The 22081-nt window shown below is 38.0% G+C and overlaps 1 protein-coding gene across 1 annotated transcript; it reads right to left on the reverse strand.

The window, feature by feature from the left end:
* Nucleotides 1–19928: 19928 nt before the first annotated feature.
* LOC130027989 (DNA polymerase lambda-like) lies at nucleotides 19929–20833 on the reverse strand (the record flags this gene model as incomplete). Its single annotated transcript, XM_056118764.1, is given in 2 exon segments — nucleotides 19929–20381; nucleotides 20384–20833. Coding segments are annotated over 2 exon segments (903 nt in total), but the record flags the coding sequence as incomplete, so codon positions are not given.
* Between the last annotated feature and the right edge of the window lie 1248 nt (nucleotides 20834–22081).

The raw sequence follows: 22081 nt of genomic DNA on the forward strand, positions 1-22081 counted from the left end.
TTCCTGGAGATAGATAAGAATTACCCTGGAGGACCAGTGACTCCTGTCCTGGTCACAACATCACTCATAGCATATGCTGTCAGTAGCATGCTGACTGGCTTATTATCATAAAAATACTAGATTTCTTGACCTGTCACAACACAGGAAAGCATTTTGTTCTCTGGGATTTCACAAAAATAATTCTTTTTTTAAAAAATTGTGACAGCATACATAGTCTGCTAATTCTTAAGAATATAAACAATAAACCTCTCAAAATATGACAATAATAATAATAAAAGTAAAAAAGTTTTTGTATCAACTTTGCAGTAAAACTGATCATGATCACGATCATCCTGTTGTTCATTGATTTCCTCGAGCAGGCACCAGTAACGTCTCCTTCTTCCTAGCCCTGAGATTTTAAAAGAGCCATTTCAATGCTCTTTCAGGATTAGGAGAATGAGACCCATCATTGTGGTATTTTGCATATTGAGTACGACACCGGAAGTTTGCCAGATTCTGCTGTGCAGGCAGGATACTTTTGGTAGCCTGCCAGGCTCTCCAAAGGAAAAATAAGATAATAAGATGTTGCATGGCCGCATTTGCGGCAGCGCGCTTCCGGGAGCTGGGTTTTATAGTCTCTGCATCTTGGCCATTGATGAGACCAACCTGGTAAATCTTCAGTAAAACTGATGTTTTAGATATATATCCCAGCCTTCTATGAGGTATGAGACACCAGGGGATATGAGGCTCAGGTTTTCACACTGTTTGGTTCCATGTTCTCAGTAGTACTTATAAAGAATATGAAGCTAAAGGGGAAGTAATTTTGATATGCTTCCTGAGAGGAAGTAAATATTCATGGGAGATTTTTATATTTTGGTTGTTGTTAATATTATCAAGTAAATTCTAAAAACAATAAATTAAGGCTCATTTATAAATAAATCCTGTTAGATAGGATTAATAACAGGATGGAAAAATTAAAAAAAAAACAATCCAAACAATTTTCTAGTCCATCAATTCTAAAATTGATTTTCTTTTTTCTTAGTCCTGGATATCCGCTGCTCATTTGATTTATGTAGATTTCTGTGTTTATTAATTTTATCCATATTTAACATCCCATTAAAATGTCAAAATGTCATTATTATCAAAGAGGCAATATGGATGCTTTCAGCTATAAATAATTACATCTGGCTGTCTTTATCTCAATATTCTCCATTCACAAATTTGATTAAATTTTTATTCAATTATCCTTACTATGTAGTGATGTGTACTATGTTTGCATCTTTACAGACTTTTATCTGTCATTGCTTAAACATATCATTTAACAACTACATAAAGAGCATTATAACTTATTGACATTGCAAATATTCTAGAAATACTTTAAAGTATTTCATATAAATATGTATGTATATACAAATGGGTCATAGCATATATTTATGCCATGTGATATAAGGACTTAACTATCAGTAGGCTTTAGTAACTGATGAGGTTCCAAAAACAATACATGCAGATACACAGAGATGATAATATTCCCCCCTCTTTTTCTTTATAGAATAGTTTTTTGTAATTTTCTTATTACACAGTCTCCTGCCCCTGCGCCTGGCTAGCCTCACCGGGGCCCCTTGGAGGGGAGCGGGTTGAGTTTCCCTCCTTGCCCCAACCAGGACTCCGGCAGCTGAAGACCTCCAGAACCAGCCACCACCATGCTGAGACCACTCTCCACAGGCATGAAGGTACCGGAAGAGGAACAAAGGCATGCAGGTCCCGGGGCTGAGATCTCCAAGCCTGCTCAGATCAGGGCTGAGCATCCTCCACCCAGATACTCCATCTTCCAGTAGGCAGGGGTCACACCCACCAACTGGCCCAATGTCGCCATGTAATCCCATCAATGGCCAAAACCCAGAGACTATAAAACCCAGCTCCTGTAAGTGCGCGGCAGCATTCGCGGCCACGCGACATCTTATTATCTCATTCTTACTTTGAACAAACCGGTAGGCTACTGAATGTAACCTGCCCACACGGCAGAGTCTGGCAAACTCCCTGTGGCGTACCCAATATGCCAAATACCAGTAACAATGATGGGTCTCATTCTCCTAGCCCTGAATGAACTTTGATATGGCACTTAAAAAAAATCTCAGGGCTAGGACGAAGGAAAAGTTATTGGGGCCTGCTCGAGGCAATCGACAAACAAAAGGATGGTCATGATTGTGATTGTGATCTTATTACACATTACTTTATAATTCACATCTTACTTATGTGTGTAACTAATTTTCCTTATAGATATAAAGATATCACAAATACAGAGACAATACATTATCTAGCTGTGTATTCTCTAGACAGGGGAAAGAAATTTTTTCTCCAAGTTGTCTGAGAGTAAACACGTTAGGAATATTCAGCTACATGTACTATTTCACTTAAAATGCCACTTATTCCAACTATTTAAAAACTATGTATAATATCTAGCTGATGAGTGTACTAAAACACATAATGGACCAATTTGTCTATTAGATGGTAATTTTTTAACCTTGCCTTTAGAATATTTTATCGTTCATATAATTGAAACTAAACAAATGTTTATAAGGGGAATAAAAATAAAAATAAATTACTTTTAAATAAGATACCAAATTAATCAACAGCATCCCCTTTCTAATAAGGAGGAAATAAAATGATACAATGTTTGTACCCTCAGTAAATAAATTTACCAGAACATTTTATTTACCCCGGAAACTGCTTATGCATAGATCAAATACAATTTATACTTTGTACTATTCACTTTAGGTCATTGCTATACTTTTTGACTGTTATATAGGTATGTGAGAAAAAGAAAACAGTTAAAAGTTACATAAATTATTAAAGGTCAGCGCATGCTAGTTTATTAGCTTAGAATATCTGGGAGATTCACATTCATGTAAATATTTTACTTTAAATATCTATGCCGGGGATCTTGAAAAAATAAGATAGGCAGACCCGAAGAGAGTAAGAATCTGTCCATTGACTCTCACAGATGGAAGTGGCTAGCTGTCATCATGGCAGAGGTATCTTCCCATGATCATCAGTTGATAATAGGTGAGACACCTTCAGAGAAAACACACAAAATATTGTCCTGCATTTCATGAAAGGAAGATGGTGGAAAGTAAGTTATTCCTAACTTTTTTATTAAAGCTGCATTTTAGGAAAGGCTAGAAAACTCTTTTTTATTACTCAGGAAATCAAAGATCTCTTTCTTATAACCTGATGCTTTTGGAGCAAAGTCACCAATGCCTCTCTGGTCAATACCACCACCATGCAATCTGTTAAGATTTTATCTTAACAGCCACACAATTAAGATACAATCAATGGTAAGGGTAGGCTTTATAACTCTCTCTAGACCAAGAAATTCCACAGATACAAGTATGTAACTCGTTAAATTATACACCAAAGCCCAGGATATTGAAAAAGCTCCATCCGCCAAGGGACTAAATTTGGAACAAGTCTAATGAGAATAAATGAGAAGAAAGCAGAGTATCTATTGAACTCTACAGAGTACCTAGTACAGAATAACTGGCAGTCAACAAGTCTTCTTAGGGAGAAGGAATAAAATAGTTAAAAAATTATGGCCTCTGGGTCTAAGACTTTCTGTAAAGCCTATGAGTCTCCAATATATTTTTTAACAGATTCAAATTATTATAAGATTATAACAAAGAAGGGTATGGGTATTAGATGACATGTAAAAAGACAAATTATTAACAATTGAACATTTGTGGAAAATTTTTAAAACAAAGGGTGGGGCAGTAGAATAAGGAAAAACTTGCAGCAAACAGAACCCCACATTAAGCATTATGACATCTGAAGGAAGTTGGAGGTTATGGTCTGCTGAGAGTATCATTACAAAAGAAAAAAAAATCTAGTACTTAAATGAATTAATTCATCCTTTTTCCTTCTATAAACTATTTTTGTATTTCAATTTTTTAAAACTATGATACTAAAAATAGATAGCAAAATTGATACATAATCAAATAGAATGAGAATTAGAGATGAACCTCATTGAAATGATCAGAAAGTAATAATAAGTAAAACCAATGCATTAAGTATAAATATCCAATTAAAAATATGAAAACCATACTTGAAAAGAGGTTGAAAAGGAAAAACCAGATTTTAACTTATGCCTCCAGAAAGCTTATTGCCAAGTCTTTCATAATTTTCTATTATTTTATTTTTTTTGCCTTGATTTCCCATGTAATGTTTTGATATTGATTTTATTTTTTTCTTTTTTTATTAGTGAAACACCATGAGGTACAGTTATAGGCTTACAAATTTTGTGCTTGGGTTTCAGTTATACAACGATCAAGTGCCCATCCCTCCACCAGTGCCCATCATCCCAGCATCCCCCCCATCCCCCATCCCCCCCATCCCATCCTGCCTCTGTGGCAGGGTATTCCCCCTTGTTCTCTCTCTCTTCTTTTTTTCTATTATTTTAAAAGACATTTTCTCTGTGTTAGTTTTCTATTGCTGCTAAAACAAATTAGTACATCATTAAAGGTAAAGGTAAAGGTAAAGGCCCTCCCGTTGATCGTCGATTTGCTCGAGCGGGCCCAGTAACGTCTCCATTGGAGACTTTGTTGTTACTGTGTTTGGCATATCGAATACTCTTGGTAGCTTGCCGGGCTCTCTGAGAGGGGCGGAGGAATCGAACTCAGGTCGGCCATGTTGGCCGCTTGTAAGGCGAACGCCCTACTAGGGCTGGAGCGATAGCTCGAGTACATCATTAATGGCTTAAAACATTATAAACTCATAGTCTGGAGGTTAGAAGTCCAAAATATATCTTATTAACTGACAAATCATGAAAGACTTAAAAATAATTATGCAGGTTAATGGTAGACTGAAATAAAGCAGGGACAGTCCCACTGGTATCAGAACAATTAGTATTGAAGCAAAAGAAAATAAAAATACGGGTGTGCACTGCGTAGATTTGAAAGGATTCGTAGATCCATAGAACTTAACTCTCATCAATTATATATGTGTATTAAATGAAGGGCTGGAGAGATAGCACAGCAAGGAGGGTGTTTGCCTTGCACGTGGCCTACCTGGGTTCAAACCCCTCCATCCCTCTCAGAGAGCCCGGCAAGCTACCAAGAGTATCCTGCTCGCATGGCAGAGTCTGGCAAGCTCCCCGTGGTGTATTCAATAAGCCAAAAACAGTAACAAGTCTCATAATGGAGATGTTACTGGTGCCCACTCAAGCAAATCAATGAACAGCGGGAGGACAGTGCTACTAAATGAAGGGGCAGCAAAGTTTATAAACCAACTAACTGATAATAGACCTAAAGAGATACATTAGTGATGGCAAAATAATTTTGGGAGAATTTCATACACCATTCTCACCATTGAACAAATTAATCAGACAGAATGTTAATAAACAAAAGAATTTCTAAATGAGAATGTGGACGAATTGGGTATATTAGGTATATTTTAGACTCTGAAACCCACCCCACCCCACACCAGAAAGAAGAAAAGTAACCAAACAAACCTGAATTCACTTTCTTCTCCAGTTCACATGGGTCATTCTCCAGGATAAATCACAAGCTGGGACCCAATTCAAATATCTACAAAATCATGAACGCAGAAATCACACGAAATATCTGTTCAGACAATAAAGATACAAAGTATAAATCAATCATAAAAATCAAATTGGGAAAAGCTCCAACATTTGGAACTGAACAACATTCTGTTAAACACATTAATGCCAACTCTCAAGCTTGTATTGTTTGTCATCTGGCATGTTCTTTAATAGTATTCTACTTTGTTGAATGGTAACTACTAAAGTGTAATGTGAAATTTTAGCAAAAATAACCCTTTCTGTTGGTAAAGTCTCTCTGATATAACTTCTAAGTGTGACTCATTGGTGGCATACTGTGATGGGACTTCCAAGTCTGAGCTACCAGGATACATCTGGCATCATGTTAAGTATCAATTAGACCAAAAAAGAAAATGAAGAAGGAATAAAAGGATTCTTCAAAATGAATAGAACAAAAATACAAACTAGCAGAACCTATGGGACACAGCAAAATCAGTACTAATGAATATACTATAAACTTACTTCGGGGAAAAAAGAAAGAGCTCAAATCAGTGGCCTAACCTCACAACAGCAAAGGAATACCAAGTAAGGAATAATAAAAATTCAAGGGAAATCAATGACATAAAAATAAACAAGAAACACAAAGACTTAAAGAAACCAAAGCTATTTTCTTTTCAAGAGAGTAAGCAATATTGGCAAATACTTGTCTAGACAGAAAAAAGATGACTTAAATAAATAGAATCAGCAAAGAAAGGGAAGGAATCACAACAGATACTTCAGAAATATAAAGGACTTTAAGGTTACTATAAACAATTCTATATCACCAAGTTTAGAACCTAAAATAAATGGATGACTTTTAAAATTTATATAGTCTCCTAAGATTGAGTCTAGAGGAATTAGAAAGCCTGAAACAACCAATGATCAATGAAGAAACGTTAACAGTAAATAAAAATCTCTAGAACAAAATCTCTGGTCCAGATTATTTCACTAGAGAATTATGACCATACTCTTCAAGCTCTTCCAAAATGTTGAAGACATAGTAATTCTTCCCAACTGAAGTCATAGACATTTCTAAAAAGAAAACTATAGACAAAAATTCCTGATGCGTGCTGACCTAAACTTTTCAATAAAACCTTAGTGAACAACCCAACAGCATATATTAAAGGTACATAAACTGTGATCAAGTGTATTTCATCCCAGAATACAAGGAAGGTTCAGTAGATGCAAATACATAAAGGTAATATGTCATATAAACAAAAAATATAGATAGACTCACAAATGGATCTCAGAACAGAGCAGCTCGCTGCAGAAGTGTCTCCAGACTTTGTGACAGGCTGATTCCACTGGGCGCCTCAGACAAGAGTAGGAATTGTCCACCTGTTCCAAATGAACCCTAGTGACCGCAAACATCCAGAACCTGCTGGCTACCACCCTCATGGCTGATCTTCACAGGCAAGAGAATGAATCCAATTATTTAAATTTTTAGAATTCCAGAAGCACAGGGATGCTTTATTGAATCACTGTGAGATATATCTTTACAGACATCTCATATTATTCATAATAAGCAATACAAAATAAATTATCTAGCATCTGCCTGTGGAACAGGCTTGAGTATAGGTGGGAAAATTCAAAATAATGGTTGGGAGGGTGTAATAATGGTGGGATTGGTGTTGAAATATTGAATGTAATGCAATCAATTATTGTAAACAACTTTATGAAAATAAAATTTAAAAATTTAAAAAATACAAAAATAAAGATTACAGGATTATATTGATTGATTCAAAAGATTTTTAACAAGATTCAATATTAATCGTGAAAACAAAAATAGGAATGGGGAAACATAATTCAAAATAGTAACACCCATTTACAACAAACCCATAACCAATATCACACTCAATGGTGAAAAATTGATAGCCATGCTCCTGAAATTAGACCCAAGGCAAAGAACCAAGGCACTTCAAGCACTCTTATTAAAAATTGCTTTGGAAGTTCTTGCCACAGCAAAAAGACAATAAAAGGAGATCAAAGTGATTCAAAAAGGAGAAAAAAAGGAAATTATTGTTATATGAATTTGACATGATTATATACCTAGAATGCCCTCAGACACCACAAAAAGTTCTTAGAAACAAATAACCTAAAGAAATAAGGTAAGAGGTAACAAAATTAATCTACAATATTTATGTAAGCAAGTAATGAACTAGAAAGGAAAATAAAGCTTCCAAAATAGTGTCCTCAAAACATCAACTTAATAAAAGAGTTAAAAGACTAACAACATGAAAACTAGAAGTCACTACTAAAAGAGGACACCATGAAAAAAATCCTCACCATAGATTGGAAGAATTAAAATTGTTAAAATGAGATTCGTACCCAAAACATTTTACAGATTATACACAACCTTCATTAAAATTCCAATGATGTTCTTTAATAACTTGGAACAAACACTACTACAACTGGTATAGAAGCATGAAATGTCTCAAATAACCAAAGAAATTTTAAGAAAAATAAATGAGTAGGAGGTATTTAATTTCCTGACTTTGAATTGTACTATAAAGCCATAGTAATCAAAACTGTTGTATTAAAAAAAGAAAAAACTTTGTAGACCAACGAAACAGAATTGTCTGTCCGAAAATAAATCCTGAGATCTATGTTGGTTAATCATGACAAAAAAGCTAAATACCTGAAGTGGAACAAGGAAAGTATCTTCAAAAATAGTGTTTGGAGAACTGGATACTCAGGTATAAAAAAATTGAAACCAGAACAGCAACTCATGTTATTCAAAAAAGTTAGTTACGAGTAGGTTAAAAAACTCAGGGTTGGCATGCACAGCTAGCTCCATCTCCTAGAAAGCCGGTTTTCTCCCCTGAACTGCGCGGGACGGGCACGGAGGCCCAGCTCTGGGCAACCAAGCTGAATGGCTCCTCATTCCAACCAGGTACAGCCCGCCCCCAAGGGCCTGGGACCCTCTCTGCGCATGCACAGCTAGCTCCATCTCCTAGAAAGCCAGTTTTCTCCCCTGATCTGAGCGGGATGGGCACGGAGGCCCAGCTCTGGGCAACCAAGCTGAACGGCTCCTCATTCCAACCATAGACGTTCCCAACTCCTCGCTCAGTGCCAGGGACTCTTTCCGGAGCCGCGGCCACATTAGCGGCCGCGAAATATTTTCCCACTACATATGCCATAGGAACCATATGCGACCTTCTTAGATAGAAACTTCTCTAGTTTAACTCAGTCACTAGAAACACAGTAGCCAATAACTCATAAGCCTATCTTAACTCACACTGCATATCAAGCAGAATAGTAACAGTGAACGTGAAGGACTAAACCACACTTTTCACAATGGTAAAGCAACGCAAAAGCCCACCAAACTTTCTTATTGAAGAGTCTAGCCCAGATGACACCAACAGTACTGTAGTGTTAGACAACCTCTCTGACAAGGAATTCAGAAGGGAGCTACTTAGGATGCTTAGGGAACTAAAAGAAACAATGGAAAGCAATGCCAATAGAAGACAAGAGGATTTGAAGGCAGAAATGAGGAAAAGGCAATCGGAAATGTCAGACCTGAAAAATCTCGTAGGCGAATTGAAAAACTCAGTGGAAGGCCTCAGCAGCAGAGTAACAGCTGCTGAGAACAGAATCAGTGAGCTCGAAGATAAAGTTCAGAGACTCTCCAGAAAAGAGCAGAAAATGGAAAAGAAACTCACAATTCGGGAACAGATGGCAAGAGAAGATCGTGATGAAGCCAAGAGGGGTAACATAAGAATTATTGGAGTCCCAGAGGTACAGGAAGAAAACCTTGATGAAGAAGAAACTGTCAAAGACATCATTTCTACAACGTTTCCAGAGCTGAAGAAAACTTGTGACCACATTCAGGAGGCCCGAAGGGTACCAGCTAGAAGAAATCCGAATAAAAATACCCCAAGACACATTCTGATCAAAATGACCAAAACCTTAGACAGAGACAAAATTCTGAAAGCACCAAGATCGAAGAAAGAAATCTCTTACAAAGGAGCATCCTTAAAATTCACAGCTGATTTTTCTGATGAAACCCTCATGGCCCGAAAACAGTGGTGGGACATAGTGAAAAAACTCAATGAAATAAATGCCTCTCCAAAAATACTTTACCCAGCGAGACTCATTCATAATAGAAGGAACAACACACAGTTTCACAGACAAACAACAGCTCAGGAACTTCATAGACTCAAAACCATAGTTACAAGAACAACTAAATGGGCTACTTTAAGGCAAGAAAGGCCCCTCAAATACACCAAATTTCAACAGAACAATGGGACAAAATCCCATAACAATAATCTCTCTCAATGTCAATGGGCTAAACGCACCAATTAAAAGACATAGAGTGGCAGGATGGATTAGAAAATTGAACCCAACATTCTGCTGCCTGCAAGAAACACATCTCAATAGTCAAAGCAAACACAGACTCAGAGTCAAAGGCTGGAAAACAATCCTACAGGCAAAGAGCTCCCATAAAAAATCTGGGGAAGCCATCCTAATATCAGACCACATCGATTTCAAAGTGAGGAAGGTCATAAGAGACAGTGAAGGCCATTTCTTATTGATCAAAGGATCTGTACAACAGGAAGAACTTACAATAATAAATGTATATGCACCTAATGAGAGACCAGCAAAGTACTTAAAACAACTACTCATAGATTAGGAAAAAGACATCAATAGCAACACGATACTAGTGGGAGACTTCAACAGTGCTTTGTCACCTCTTGATAGATCAACCAGACTCAAGCTTAGCAAGGACATACTTCATCTGAGGGAAGATTTGGAAGAAAGGGACTTAGTAGATATACACAGGACACTTCATCCACAAAAAGCTGAATACACAAGTGTGCATGGAACATTCTCCAAGATAGACCACATGCTGAGCCACAAAACATGCCTCCATAAAATTAAGAAGATAGAGATTGTATCAACAATCTTCTCAGACCATAATGCGCTGAAATTAGAAATAAATCACACACAAAAACAGAAAACTAAATCAAACACCTGGAAATTAAACAATGATCTATTGAACAACGAATGGCTTAGACAGGAAATCAAAGAGGAAATCAAAAGATTCCTAGAAACGAATGAAAATGAGAACACGAGTTACCAAAACTTATGGGACACAGCAAAAGCTGTGTTAAGAGGAAAGTTTATAGCTCTACAAGCATTCCTCAGGAAGGAGGAGCGAGCACACATAAGTAACCTAACCTCACAGCTTAAGAGCTTGGAGAAGGACCAAAAAAAGGAGCACAACCGGAACAGGAGAAAGGAAATAATAAAACTCAGAGCAGAGATCAACGAGATGGAAACCCAAAAAACAATCCGAAAGATCAATGAAACCAAAAGCTGGTTCTTTGAGAAAATTAACAAGATCGATAAGCCTCTAGCAAAACTCACAAAGAAAGGGAGAGAGAAAACCCTAATAAACCGAATCAGAAATGAAAAGGGGGTCATTACAACAGAAACCACAGAAATTCAGAGGATCCTCAGGGAGTACTTTGAGAAACTTTATGCCATGGAACATCAAAACCTCGAGGAAATGGATAAATTCCTAGACTCCTACAGACTCCCAAGGCTGAACCAAGAAGACCTGGAATACTTGAACAGATCTATCACCATCAAGGTAATTGAAATGGTAATAAAAAGTCTCCCCAAGCACAAAAGTCCTGGCCCGGATGGATTCACTAGTGAATTCTTCCAAATCTTTAAAGAGGACTTACTCCCAATCCTCTTTAAGCTTTTCCATGAAATTGAAATATCAAAAATACTTCTGAACAGTTTCTATGAAGCAAATATCACACTGATACCAAAAGCAGACAGAGATACCACAAAGAAAGAGAATTACAGACCGATATCCCTGATGAACACAGATGCAAAGATCCTCAACAAACTACTAGCAAATAGAATCTAACTACTCATCAAAAAGATCATACACCATGACCAAGTAGAATTCATCCCAGGGATGCAAGGATGGTTCAACATTCGGAAATCAATCAACATAATCCATCACATCAACAAAAGAAAAGATAAAAAGCATATGATTATATTAATAGATGCAGAGAAAGCACTGACAAGATCCAGCACCCCTTTATGATGAAAACCCTAGCCAAAATGGGTATAGAGGGGATCTTCCTCAACAAATTAAAGCCATTTACCACAAGCCTACAGCAAGCATCATCCTCAATGGGGAAAAACTGTGAGCCTTCCCTCTAAGATCAGGGATGAGACAAGGATGGCCACTATATCCACTGCTGTTCAATATAGTACTGGAAGTACTTGCAATAGCGATTAGGCAAGAAAAAGATATTAAGGGCATTCAGGTAGGAAAGGAAGAAATCAAGCTCTCACTATTCGCAGATGATATGATACTATACTTAGAGAACCCAATAACCTCCACCAAAAAACTCCTAGAAACAATAGACTTGTATAGTAAAGTTGCAGGCTATAAAATCAATACCCAAAAGTCCATGGCTTTCCTATATGCAAACAGTGAGAGAGAAGAAAGCAACATGAAAAAAACAATCCCGTTCACAATTGTGCCCCAGAAAATCAAGTACTTAGGAATCAGCTTAACTAAGGAAGTAAAGGACCTGTACAAAGAAAACTACAAAACGCTACTTCAGGAAATAAAAGAGGACCTGAGGAAATGGAAAGATATCCCCTGCTCATGGGTCGGGAAACTTAACATTGTCAAAATGGCAACACTACCGAAAGCATTGTATAAATTCAATGCAATCCCTATAAGGATACCCATGACATTCTTCAAAGAAATGGAGCAAACACTCCTGAAATTTATATGGAACAATAAGCCCCCACGAATAGCTAAAGCAATTCTTGGGGAAAAGAAAATGGGAGGAATCAACCTCCCGAACTTCAAACTGTACTACAAAGCAGTAATAATTAAAACAGCATGGTACTGGAACAAAGGCAGAACTGCAGACCAATGGAACAGGGTTGAATACACTGACATCTCCCCTCAATCATATGATCATCTAATCTTTGATAAAGGTGCAAGTGATGTGAAGTGGAGTAAGGAAAGCCTCTTTAACAAATTGTGCTGGCATCACTGGAGGCTACATGCAAAAAAATGGGCTCAGAACTCTTCCTAACACCATGTACAAAAGTAAGATCAAAATGGATTAAAGACCTCAACATCAGGCCAGAAACCATAAGGTACATTGAAAACAAAGTTGGCAAAACCCTCCATGACATTGAAGCTAATGGTATCTTTAAAGATGCCTCGCCACTGACTGAGCAAGTGAAAAAAGAGATAGATAAATGGGACTATCTTAAACTAAGAAGCTTCTGCACCTCCAAAGAAACAGTGACCAAAATACAAAGACAGTCTACAGAATGGGAACGGATATTCACCAAATACACATCTGACAAGGGGTTGATATCCAGGATATACAAAATACTGGTTAAACTCCACAAGAAAAAAAATCCAACCCCATCCAAAAATGGGGCAATGAAATGAACAGAAACTTTCTCAAAGAAGAAATCCGAATGGCAAAAAAGCACATGAGAAAATGCTCTACATCATTAATCATCAGAGAGATGCAGATCAAAACCACAATGAGATACCATCTCACACCTCAGAGACTGGCCCACATTCAAAAGAACAAAAGCAACCAATGCTGGCGTGGATGTGGTGAGAAATGGACACTCCTTCACTGTTGGTGGGAATGTCGACTGGTTCAGCCCTTCTGGAAAACAGTATGGACGATTCTCAAAAAATTAGAAATTGAGCTCCCATTTGACCCAGCAATACCACTCCTGGGAATATATCCCAGAGAGGCAAAAATGTATAGTCGAAGTGACATCTGCACTTGTTTGTTCATTGCAGCACTCTTTACAATAGCCAGAAACTGGAAGAAACCTGAATGCCCAAGAACAGATGACTGGTTAAAGAAACTTTGGTACATCTACACAATGGAGTACTATGTAGCTGTTAGAAAAGATGAAGTCATGAAATTTACATACAAGTGGTACAACATGGAAAATATCATGCTAAGCGAAATGAGTCAGAAAGAGAGGGTTAGACATAGAAAGATTGCATTCATCTGGGGGATATAAAGTAACAAAATATGAGATTAATACCCAAGAATAGCTGAGATCAGCACCAGGAGGATTATTCCATAGCTTAGTGGCCAGTCGAGCATTCTAGAGGAAAGGGCAGCTCAGATAGAGAAGGGAACACCAAATAAAGTGTATTTGGAGGATCCTCCCAGGAGGGGAGATGCATGTTGAAAGTAGACTATGGACTGAACATGTTTGCCACTCAATGCCTCTTTTGCAGACCACAACACCCAAAAGGAGAGAGAGAACACAGGGGATTGCCCTGCCACAGAGGCAGGGGAGATGGGGGGATGGGGTGGGGGGTATTACCCATGGTGGTGGAAAATGGGCACTGGTGGAGGGATGGGTATCTGATTATTGTATAATCAAACCCAAGCACAAAAAATTGTAAATCTACAACTGTACCTCATGGTGTTTCACTAATAAAAAAAAAATTAAAAAAAAAACTCAGGGTTACATGTGAATACATAGAATACATTCAGGAAAACTTAGGCAGAACTTTTCAGGATTTGGACCTCAAATGTGTTTTCATTAATCTGACTAAGGGGCAAAGACAATTAAAATATAGGACTATATCTATTTTAAAAACTTTTCATGACAAAATAAATGAGCTAAAATGGTACAAATATTTTCACATAATACATCAGATAAAGATTAATATACAAGATTTATAAACTGCACACATGAAAGAATCCAATAACCCAATGCAAAAAAAAGAAGAAAAGATGAGTAGGCAGGTACTTCCTCAAAGAAGGCATAAAAATAGCTATAGAATATGAAACAGTGTTCATCATAATTTATTATTTGGGAAGCGAGTCAAAACAACAATGCGATAGCATCTTACAAAAAATGATCTATGTCAAAGGCTGAAAACATCAGTGTTAGAAAGAGCTTGGTTAGAAAGGAACTTCTTTCACTATTATTGGGGATGTCCTCTGGTTCCAGCTGCGTGGAGAACAGTATGGGGATTTCTTGAAAAAGTATGAACAGAGTTCTCATATGATTCGGTGGTAACTTTTTTTTATCATATGCTCCTCAAACACAAAAATCATTAATTTAAGATTATATGTGCACATCTATGTTGTTGACAGCTCATAGTACAATAATCATGATATAGAAATATCCAAAATGTCTTATATGGATGAATTCATCATAAAACATTGGTACATATGCACAATGGACCACTGCAGCTGTAAAGAAAGATGAAATAATGTGCAATTTGCCACCATATGGATCTAGAGGCCATCAAGCTGAGTAGGCTGTCCTCCCATTGTTCATCGATTTGCTCGAGCAGGCCCAGTAACGTCTCCATTGTGATACTTTGTTGTTACTGTGTTTGGCTTATCAAATACATCACGGGTAGCTTGCCAGGCTCTTCGAGAGGGGCGGAGGAATCGAACTTGGGTTGGCCATGTTGGCTGCGTGCAAGGCAAACACCCTACCTGCTGTGCTATATCAAAGGATTAACAAATGGTAAAAAGACAAACAACTGGAGAGCTTATTTGTGGAACTGAACTTAGGGGCATAGAAGGGTGGCAGGAGGGATCTTAGGGACATTTCTGGAGGGAAACTCTAACTGATGGTGGGTGTGGTATTATTGCAATGTCTGTATTAAATAATAAGTATTATAATAATGTTATAATATGTTACTGAAGTAACTACCTCAGTAATAATGGAGAAAATATTGACTAATCAAATCCTGTAAAATGAAAATAAATATTGCCTGATTACCACATATACTATTGTTAGCAATACCACCATGGTTCAGTTATAAAAATTGATCACTTTAAAGTACCATACAGAAACTTAAATAAGAGTAAATAAGGAGATGTGCAATCTTTCCAGTGGATGCATTACAATGATTCATATCGTGTGTAACTGCTAAATTATAGAGAGTTATTTGCATTAAAAAAACACTATTTCTTTGACAGTATTTTTTTAACTTTTATTGACTTATTTGTTACTTTCTGGAAATTTGGGAAAGATTATTTTAATCTTAATCAAGATAAGATGATTTACAAAATTGTTAATAATAATTTTATGGACAACATTTCTACACCTATTCCACTAAGAATATCTTCCTCTCTCTACAAGCATTAACAGTTTCCCTCCTATCCCTCACCCTGATCCTTTTGCAGACATATAATAAATTTGTGTCATATTACTCGATCAAGGGTTGGAGCGATAGCACAGCGGTAGGGCGTTTGCCTTACAAGCGGTCAAAATGGCCGACCCGAGTTCGATTCCTCCGCCCCTCTCAGAGAGCCCAGCAAGCTACTGAGAGTATCTCACCCTCACGGCAGAGCCTGGAAAGCTACCCGTGACATATTCAATATGCCAAACACAGTAACAACAAGTCTCATTATGGAGATGTTACTGGGCCCACTCGAGCAAATCGATGAACAATGGGACGACCATGATTACTCAATCAAAAAAAAAAAAACAACTTTAAGTAATGGCAAATGGAATGATCAGAAAATAGATTAACAACAATTCATTTTCATGATTAATTACCATATTAATCTGTTTGAATGTATTTTTATATGAGATGAACATTTAAGCAATTATAATTTGAATTTCTAAAAAGGGGATCAAACCCAGTATATACACACGACTTGAGGACACTCCAAGAAATGAGATACTCAAGTATCTCAGTGATACTTAAGAGTCCTCAGGGCTACACTAATGCTGCTTAAGGGTAGTGCATGGCAGGAGACATTACTCAGGGCCTTGACAATGGCTAGGCATGTTATCTTTCACTTGCCCTTAATTCAGTATGTTTTGGGTTAGAATGCATTCAACCACTCAAACCAAAAAAGTTATTACTGGCAATAAACTGTTGCAGGGGTAAGCTACAACTCAACTCATCCTTAAGTCTACTTTACATGTTTAGTTCTTGCAAGTCTCCACAGAAAAGGTTTCAAAATCTCTCTTCCTCTCTCTAGCTGATTGTTTCTTTCTATATTTTTATCTTGCACTCTTCCTTCTTCTCTCCCTTACTCTCCACATCACTGCTATTCTTTTATCTACCTCTCTTCTCTTCATTTATTATATGTATACTATCAATTCTAAGGGTACATATATATATATATGTATATATATATATATATATACACACATACACACATTGGTTCTCTGAAAAAAAATATAAGAAATGAAAGCATTTACATAACCAACCATCAATTCTTGCAGATTAGAAACAGAAAGGAACTTCCCTAGCTAATAAAAGATCTCTGAGAAAAATTTACATCTGACATTACTTAATGGTAAAATATTTGTCAAGTATCTCTATTCTCAACCATTTAACTTTTCACCATAGATCTGAACTAGTGCACTTTCTATAAGAAAAAAGTAACAAATGGTACAAAACTACAGCAGAGTAAAAGTAAAATTAGTCTTTAATTGCTAGTATTATTGGCTACAGAGAAATTATCCCGCAACATATAGATAACTGTTAGAATTGATATGAATATCTAACAAGCACAGAATACAAGATTAATGTACAACAATAGAGTATATTTTAACAGAAATTATATTATAGAAATAATTGTAAAATCTTAAACTTCGGGCAAATATTTTTAAATAAGAAATCAAGATTCACATCCCACTGCTGATACTATGTAAACAAGTCAAGTTTCACAGCTTCACACTAATCTCTAAAGAGACAACAAGCTACTGAAATTTCCAGGTACAGGGGTTTCTTGCTGAAAGTTCTGAGGTCTTAGAAGTGGGGTCAGAAGCTCCCACAATACTGTCCAAAGGCCCAGCAACCATAAACATGCCAGAGCCAACCATAAACATGTAAACAAGCCAGTTTCACAGCTACAGAACTAATCTTTGAAGAGATACAAGCAGCTAAAACTCATAGTATACTGGTCTTCAGATTGAAAACTCTTGGGTGCAGTTGGGAGGGGTCAGGCTGAGGCTCCACCTGCTAAAGCCCTGGAAGCCATAACCACACACACACTCTGAAGTCATTGCCATACAAATAGCCTGATTTCACTGCTTCAATATTAAGCTCTGAAGAGACAACAAGCTGACAAAACTAAGTGGAATGCATGGCTGCGTATGTGGCCAAGGGACACCTCAAAATTCCACAATACCAAGAGACTAATAAATAAGATGGGAAGGTATAACATAGAAGATAAATAAGTTCAATAAGCAAAAACAACAATAACAGAAGACTCAACTAGAAACAAACAATTCAGTAAATCTTCTGACTTTACTTTTACTATAATGACTCCATTGTGAGATATACCAATTTTCATAAACTTTTATTGAGCTACTTTTTGATAATTCCCTTACAATTTCATTGTAACATGGGTTATAAAAGAAATTATTTGTGCCTACTAATGGAGCAGGCTTGTGAGTAGGTGGGAAACTGGAGACAATGGTGGAGGGAAGGCCACACTCGTGGTGGGATTGGAGTGGAAACATTGAATGCTCAAAATAACTGTATTAGAGGCAAGCTTGTAAGGCATATTATTAAACTAAAGCTAAATAAATGTATAAGTAAGAAATCATCAAAACCATAAACAAAAATGAATTTATTGAATTTATTAAATATCTGACCCAAAGTGATAGTCCATTAAGTATAAAAGTACATGAAAATATATAATAAATGATTTTTTATTTAACACTTTACTAAATATTATTTATTTTTATTAATTAAAGAGCTGTTATTTGGAAACTTATTGATATATATCTTAGAAAGCATTAAGTAAAATACACAAAAGTTTTAAACAGACATTCTACTATAGAAAAGATTTTTGTGCTAACTAAATAAAACCATTCTCAACATTCAGAGTCCACAGTGAAGCACCATTACACACCTAATAACTAGGGAGGAAAAAAGTAAGCCCAAATTTTGGTTGTGAGTCTAAGTTAGCATGCAAAAGATAGGATATTTCTGAAAAACTCTAACAATTTTATATGTACAATTGCATCATGTATTTATTGTGTGACTCAGAAATTAAACTATTTGATGTTTATACTCAAGAAATAAAACTATGTTTGTAAAGCATATATAAACACACAGATGTTTATAGTAGCTTTCTCTTTGATACTCCAAACTTAAATCTCCCAGTTTTGCATTGCTTTAGTAAAAATAAAATAATGAAATATTCCCTTAAGCATCGCCAGGTGTGAAAAATACCCCTAAACAAACAAAACCAAACCAACAAAAATTTATTGATGAATCTCAAAATAATGATGCTAATAAATAATCTCAGATTACAAAAAAAAACCTGTCATACACTATTCTATGCAGTTTCCTGTAAAGGACATTCTAGAAAAGGCAAAACTGTAGGCAAATAAATCAGCTCAATAGATGCCAAGGTCTGAGAATTGAGGAAGTTTTTAATTTGAAAGGCACATAGTATCCCTGTGGATATAATTCAAAGCTGTCACGTGATGGCTATGTGATTGCAATATTTATTTTAAAATTACCAGAATGTTGATCTAGGGATAATTTAAGGAATGGTTTAAGGAGTGGAGTAAAATGATTAGGATATTTAAAATATATGCAACATCGTGAAAGGCTTTATAACCCAAGCAGATAAAATTCACTTCACATTTTTGGAAATAATTTTCTTTCTGCAATATTATATGGCTTCAAAGACAATAATATTGCTCTGAATTAGAACTGAATTGGGGAGACCACTTCTTTGCCAGAATTTTTAAGTTGAAGGAAACTATTCGGAGCTTAAATGTTAAGAACCATGCTTAAGTATTTGTTTGATGTATATATCGTGCTTTTGTTTTATTTTTGAGTAAACTAGTTTCTTTTTGAATGAACTAATTTCTTTTTCTGTGTTAAATTTTGTTTCTTTTCTAACTCAAAGTTATTCTGCTACAAACTTTGTATTTTGTTTTATTTAATTTGTTTTTTAAAATTATTTTTGTTTTGTCACACTTTTGCTGACTTTTTGGATATCTTTTTTTTTTTTGGGGGGGGGTGTTAAGTGCACTTTACTGGGCCCCTGGGCCATGTCCGAGCCAGGCCAGAGGCACCCCTTGGCCCGAGCTGCGCAGGAAGCAGAGGGTGCGGGGACTCACGGGGCAGCTCATCCTCCTGCTCTGAAGGGTCCCGGGCTCCGTGAGCACCCAGCTGCCCACTCTCCTCCCGCAGCCACTTTGCCATGGGCGGGGAATGGGCTGCCTCCAAACCAGCCACTGGCTCCAACCTAACGTGGCACCGGGCAGGTCCTCCACTCTCCTCAGGTGGGGGCAGAGCGGGGTGACGGCCAGGCCGGGCAGGCCGCGAGTGGCAAGTGGCGTGGGTCCTTCTCCGCGGACCCCAGCAGGGTCACCAGTCGCGCTTGGCGGGCTCTCGGTAGGGCAGGCCCAGGAGGCGGAAAACGTCCTTCTCCGTGGGGGTAGGCAGCACCTGACCCGGCCCCACCTTGAGGCCACGCGGGCCTCGGACCACGGCGCTGCTGAGCGCATGCTCGGACAGGCTCATGCCCTTGGTCTTGGCCAGGGCCCGCATGGAGCGGTTGAAGTGCGCCGAGCCCGTGAAGTAGAGCAACGCGCAGGCAAACTCGCCGTAGGGGACTGTGATGATGTCCAGCCGCCAGTGCCTCCGCCCTGGCCCTGGCAGCCGGCACACGCCCAGGTACTTCTGCTGCTGGCCGTTCTCCTCCTGGCTCACCAGGTCATCGGTCAGGAACCCTTGCTGCCGAAGGTTCTCAAGGAGACGACTGAGGATGCCTTGATGAGAGCGACCATCAGGGTGAGTGACCAGCACATCCACGTCCCCCCACAGCTTGCCTTCCCCCGTCTGTATGAGCCACACGCCACACACAGCAGCCCGGGGCTCAAGGCCTGAGCGGATTCCCGGACCGTCTGTTCAATTTCTGCAGCCTCCTCCCTGGGCATGCGCTCTAGGAAGTCGTCATAGTGTTTCAGGCCAATGGCTTGCTGGGTGGTCAGCGGTGCCTGGATGTCATCTAAGCTCCGGAAGCCCTGCTGATACCACATCTGGGCAGTCTTGGTGCCAGCCCCCCAGATGTTGGAGAAGAGTTCCAAGACTGGCACACTCTCGCTGATGTGGTCCAGCTTCCTCAGGTGCCCGCTCTCCAGGATCTCCACAATCTTCTCGGCCATCCGCTTCCCAACCCCGGGGATGCTGCAGGCCTCCTGGTAGGTGGTGACAGGCTTGTGGAAGCTCTTGAGGGCATTAATGGCCTTGGTGTAGCCCAGGGCCCGCCGTTATAGCTAAATATTTATTTCACTCTGTCATTTTCACTCTATAAAACTCTGACATTTTTTATTACATTTCTTAAAAGTTTTAGGCTTTCCTCTTTGATTCAACAGTGACTTAACAATATTATATCAAGATTGTGTTTATTTTTAATGTATGTATCAATTTTTCTCTATAATGTGTGCTTTCATTAACTAAAAGTAATATAACTCTATATCTTTATTCTTTTTCATAGGGACTTAATTATTCCTGACTGGAGCGATTGCACAGCGGGTAGGGCGTTTGCTTTCAATTCGGCCCACACAACTGACCAGGGTTCAACTCCTCTGCCCCTCTCGGAGAGCCTGGTAAGCTACCGAGAGTATCTCACCCGCACGGCAAAGCCTGGCAAGCTACCCTGGATGTATTCTCTATGCCAAACACAGTAACAAGTCTCACAATGGAGATGTTACTGGGCCCACTCGAACGAATCGATGAACAACGGGAGGACAGTACTACAGTGCTATTAATTTATTTATAACTCACAAATATATTTTTTATGAAATATTCATAAGCACTACAAATCTTTAACTTGATTTGTTTCATTTCTAAAGTTTTAAAGAGTAATTAAACTTTGTTTTAGCTGTTGGGTCATATTTCTTTTCTTGGAGCTTGATAGCTTTGTTTTATTCTAGTTAATACTTATGTATTTCTGGTGGTATGAAGCAAAGAAATTGTTAGGCTATTCTTGAGACACAATATTCATATTCATTGTCACTCTTTACTATACCTTATTTTAATTGGTTTGGATTAATGTTGCAATCTCCTCAATGCACTCTGTTATTATATACAGGGTGAGCTCAGTTGGTTAGGGCATGGTGCTGATATCAAATACAGGAAGATCATATAAGATTGTTAGTTAAAACTTGGGAAGGTATATGACAGACCAAATTTTAATAAGATGGTGCTAAAGACTTCACTGAATTTGGGATTTTACTCTGTAGTAGCATCCAGAAAGGAAAGAAACTATCACTATCACTATTACTATCACTATCACCCCATTGTTCATTGATTTGCTTGAGTGGGCGCCAGTAGTGCTTTCATTCATCCCTGCCATGTGCTAGTGAAGCCCGATGACATACTGGGGGCTCTTTCAGGGTCAGGGGAATGAGGACCAACATTGTTACTGTTTTTGGCATATTGAGTACGCCACGGGTAGTTAGCCAGGTTCTGCCGTAAGGACGGGATACTCTCGGTAGCTTGCGGGGCTCTCCAAG

This window comes from Sorex fumeus, unplaced genomic scaffold, assembly GCF_029834395.1.
Source record: "Sorex fumeus unplaced genomic scaffold, SorFum_2.1 ptg000038l, whole genome shotgun sequence".
NCBI lineage: Eukaryota > Metazoa > Chordata > Mammalia > Eulipotyphla > Soricidae > Sorex > Sorex fumeus.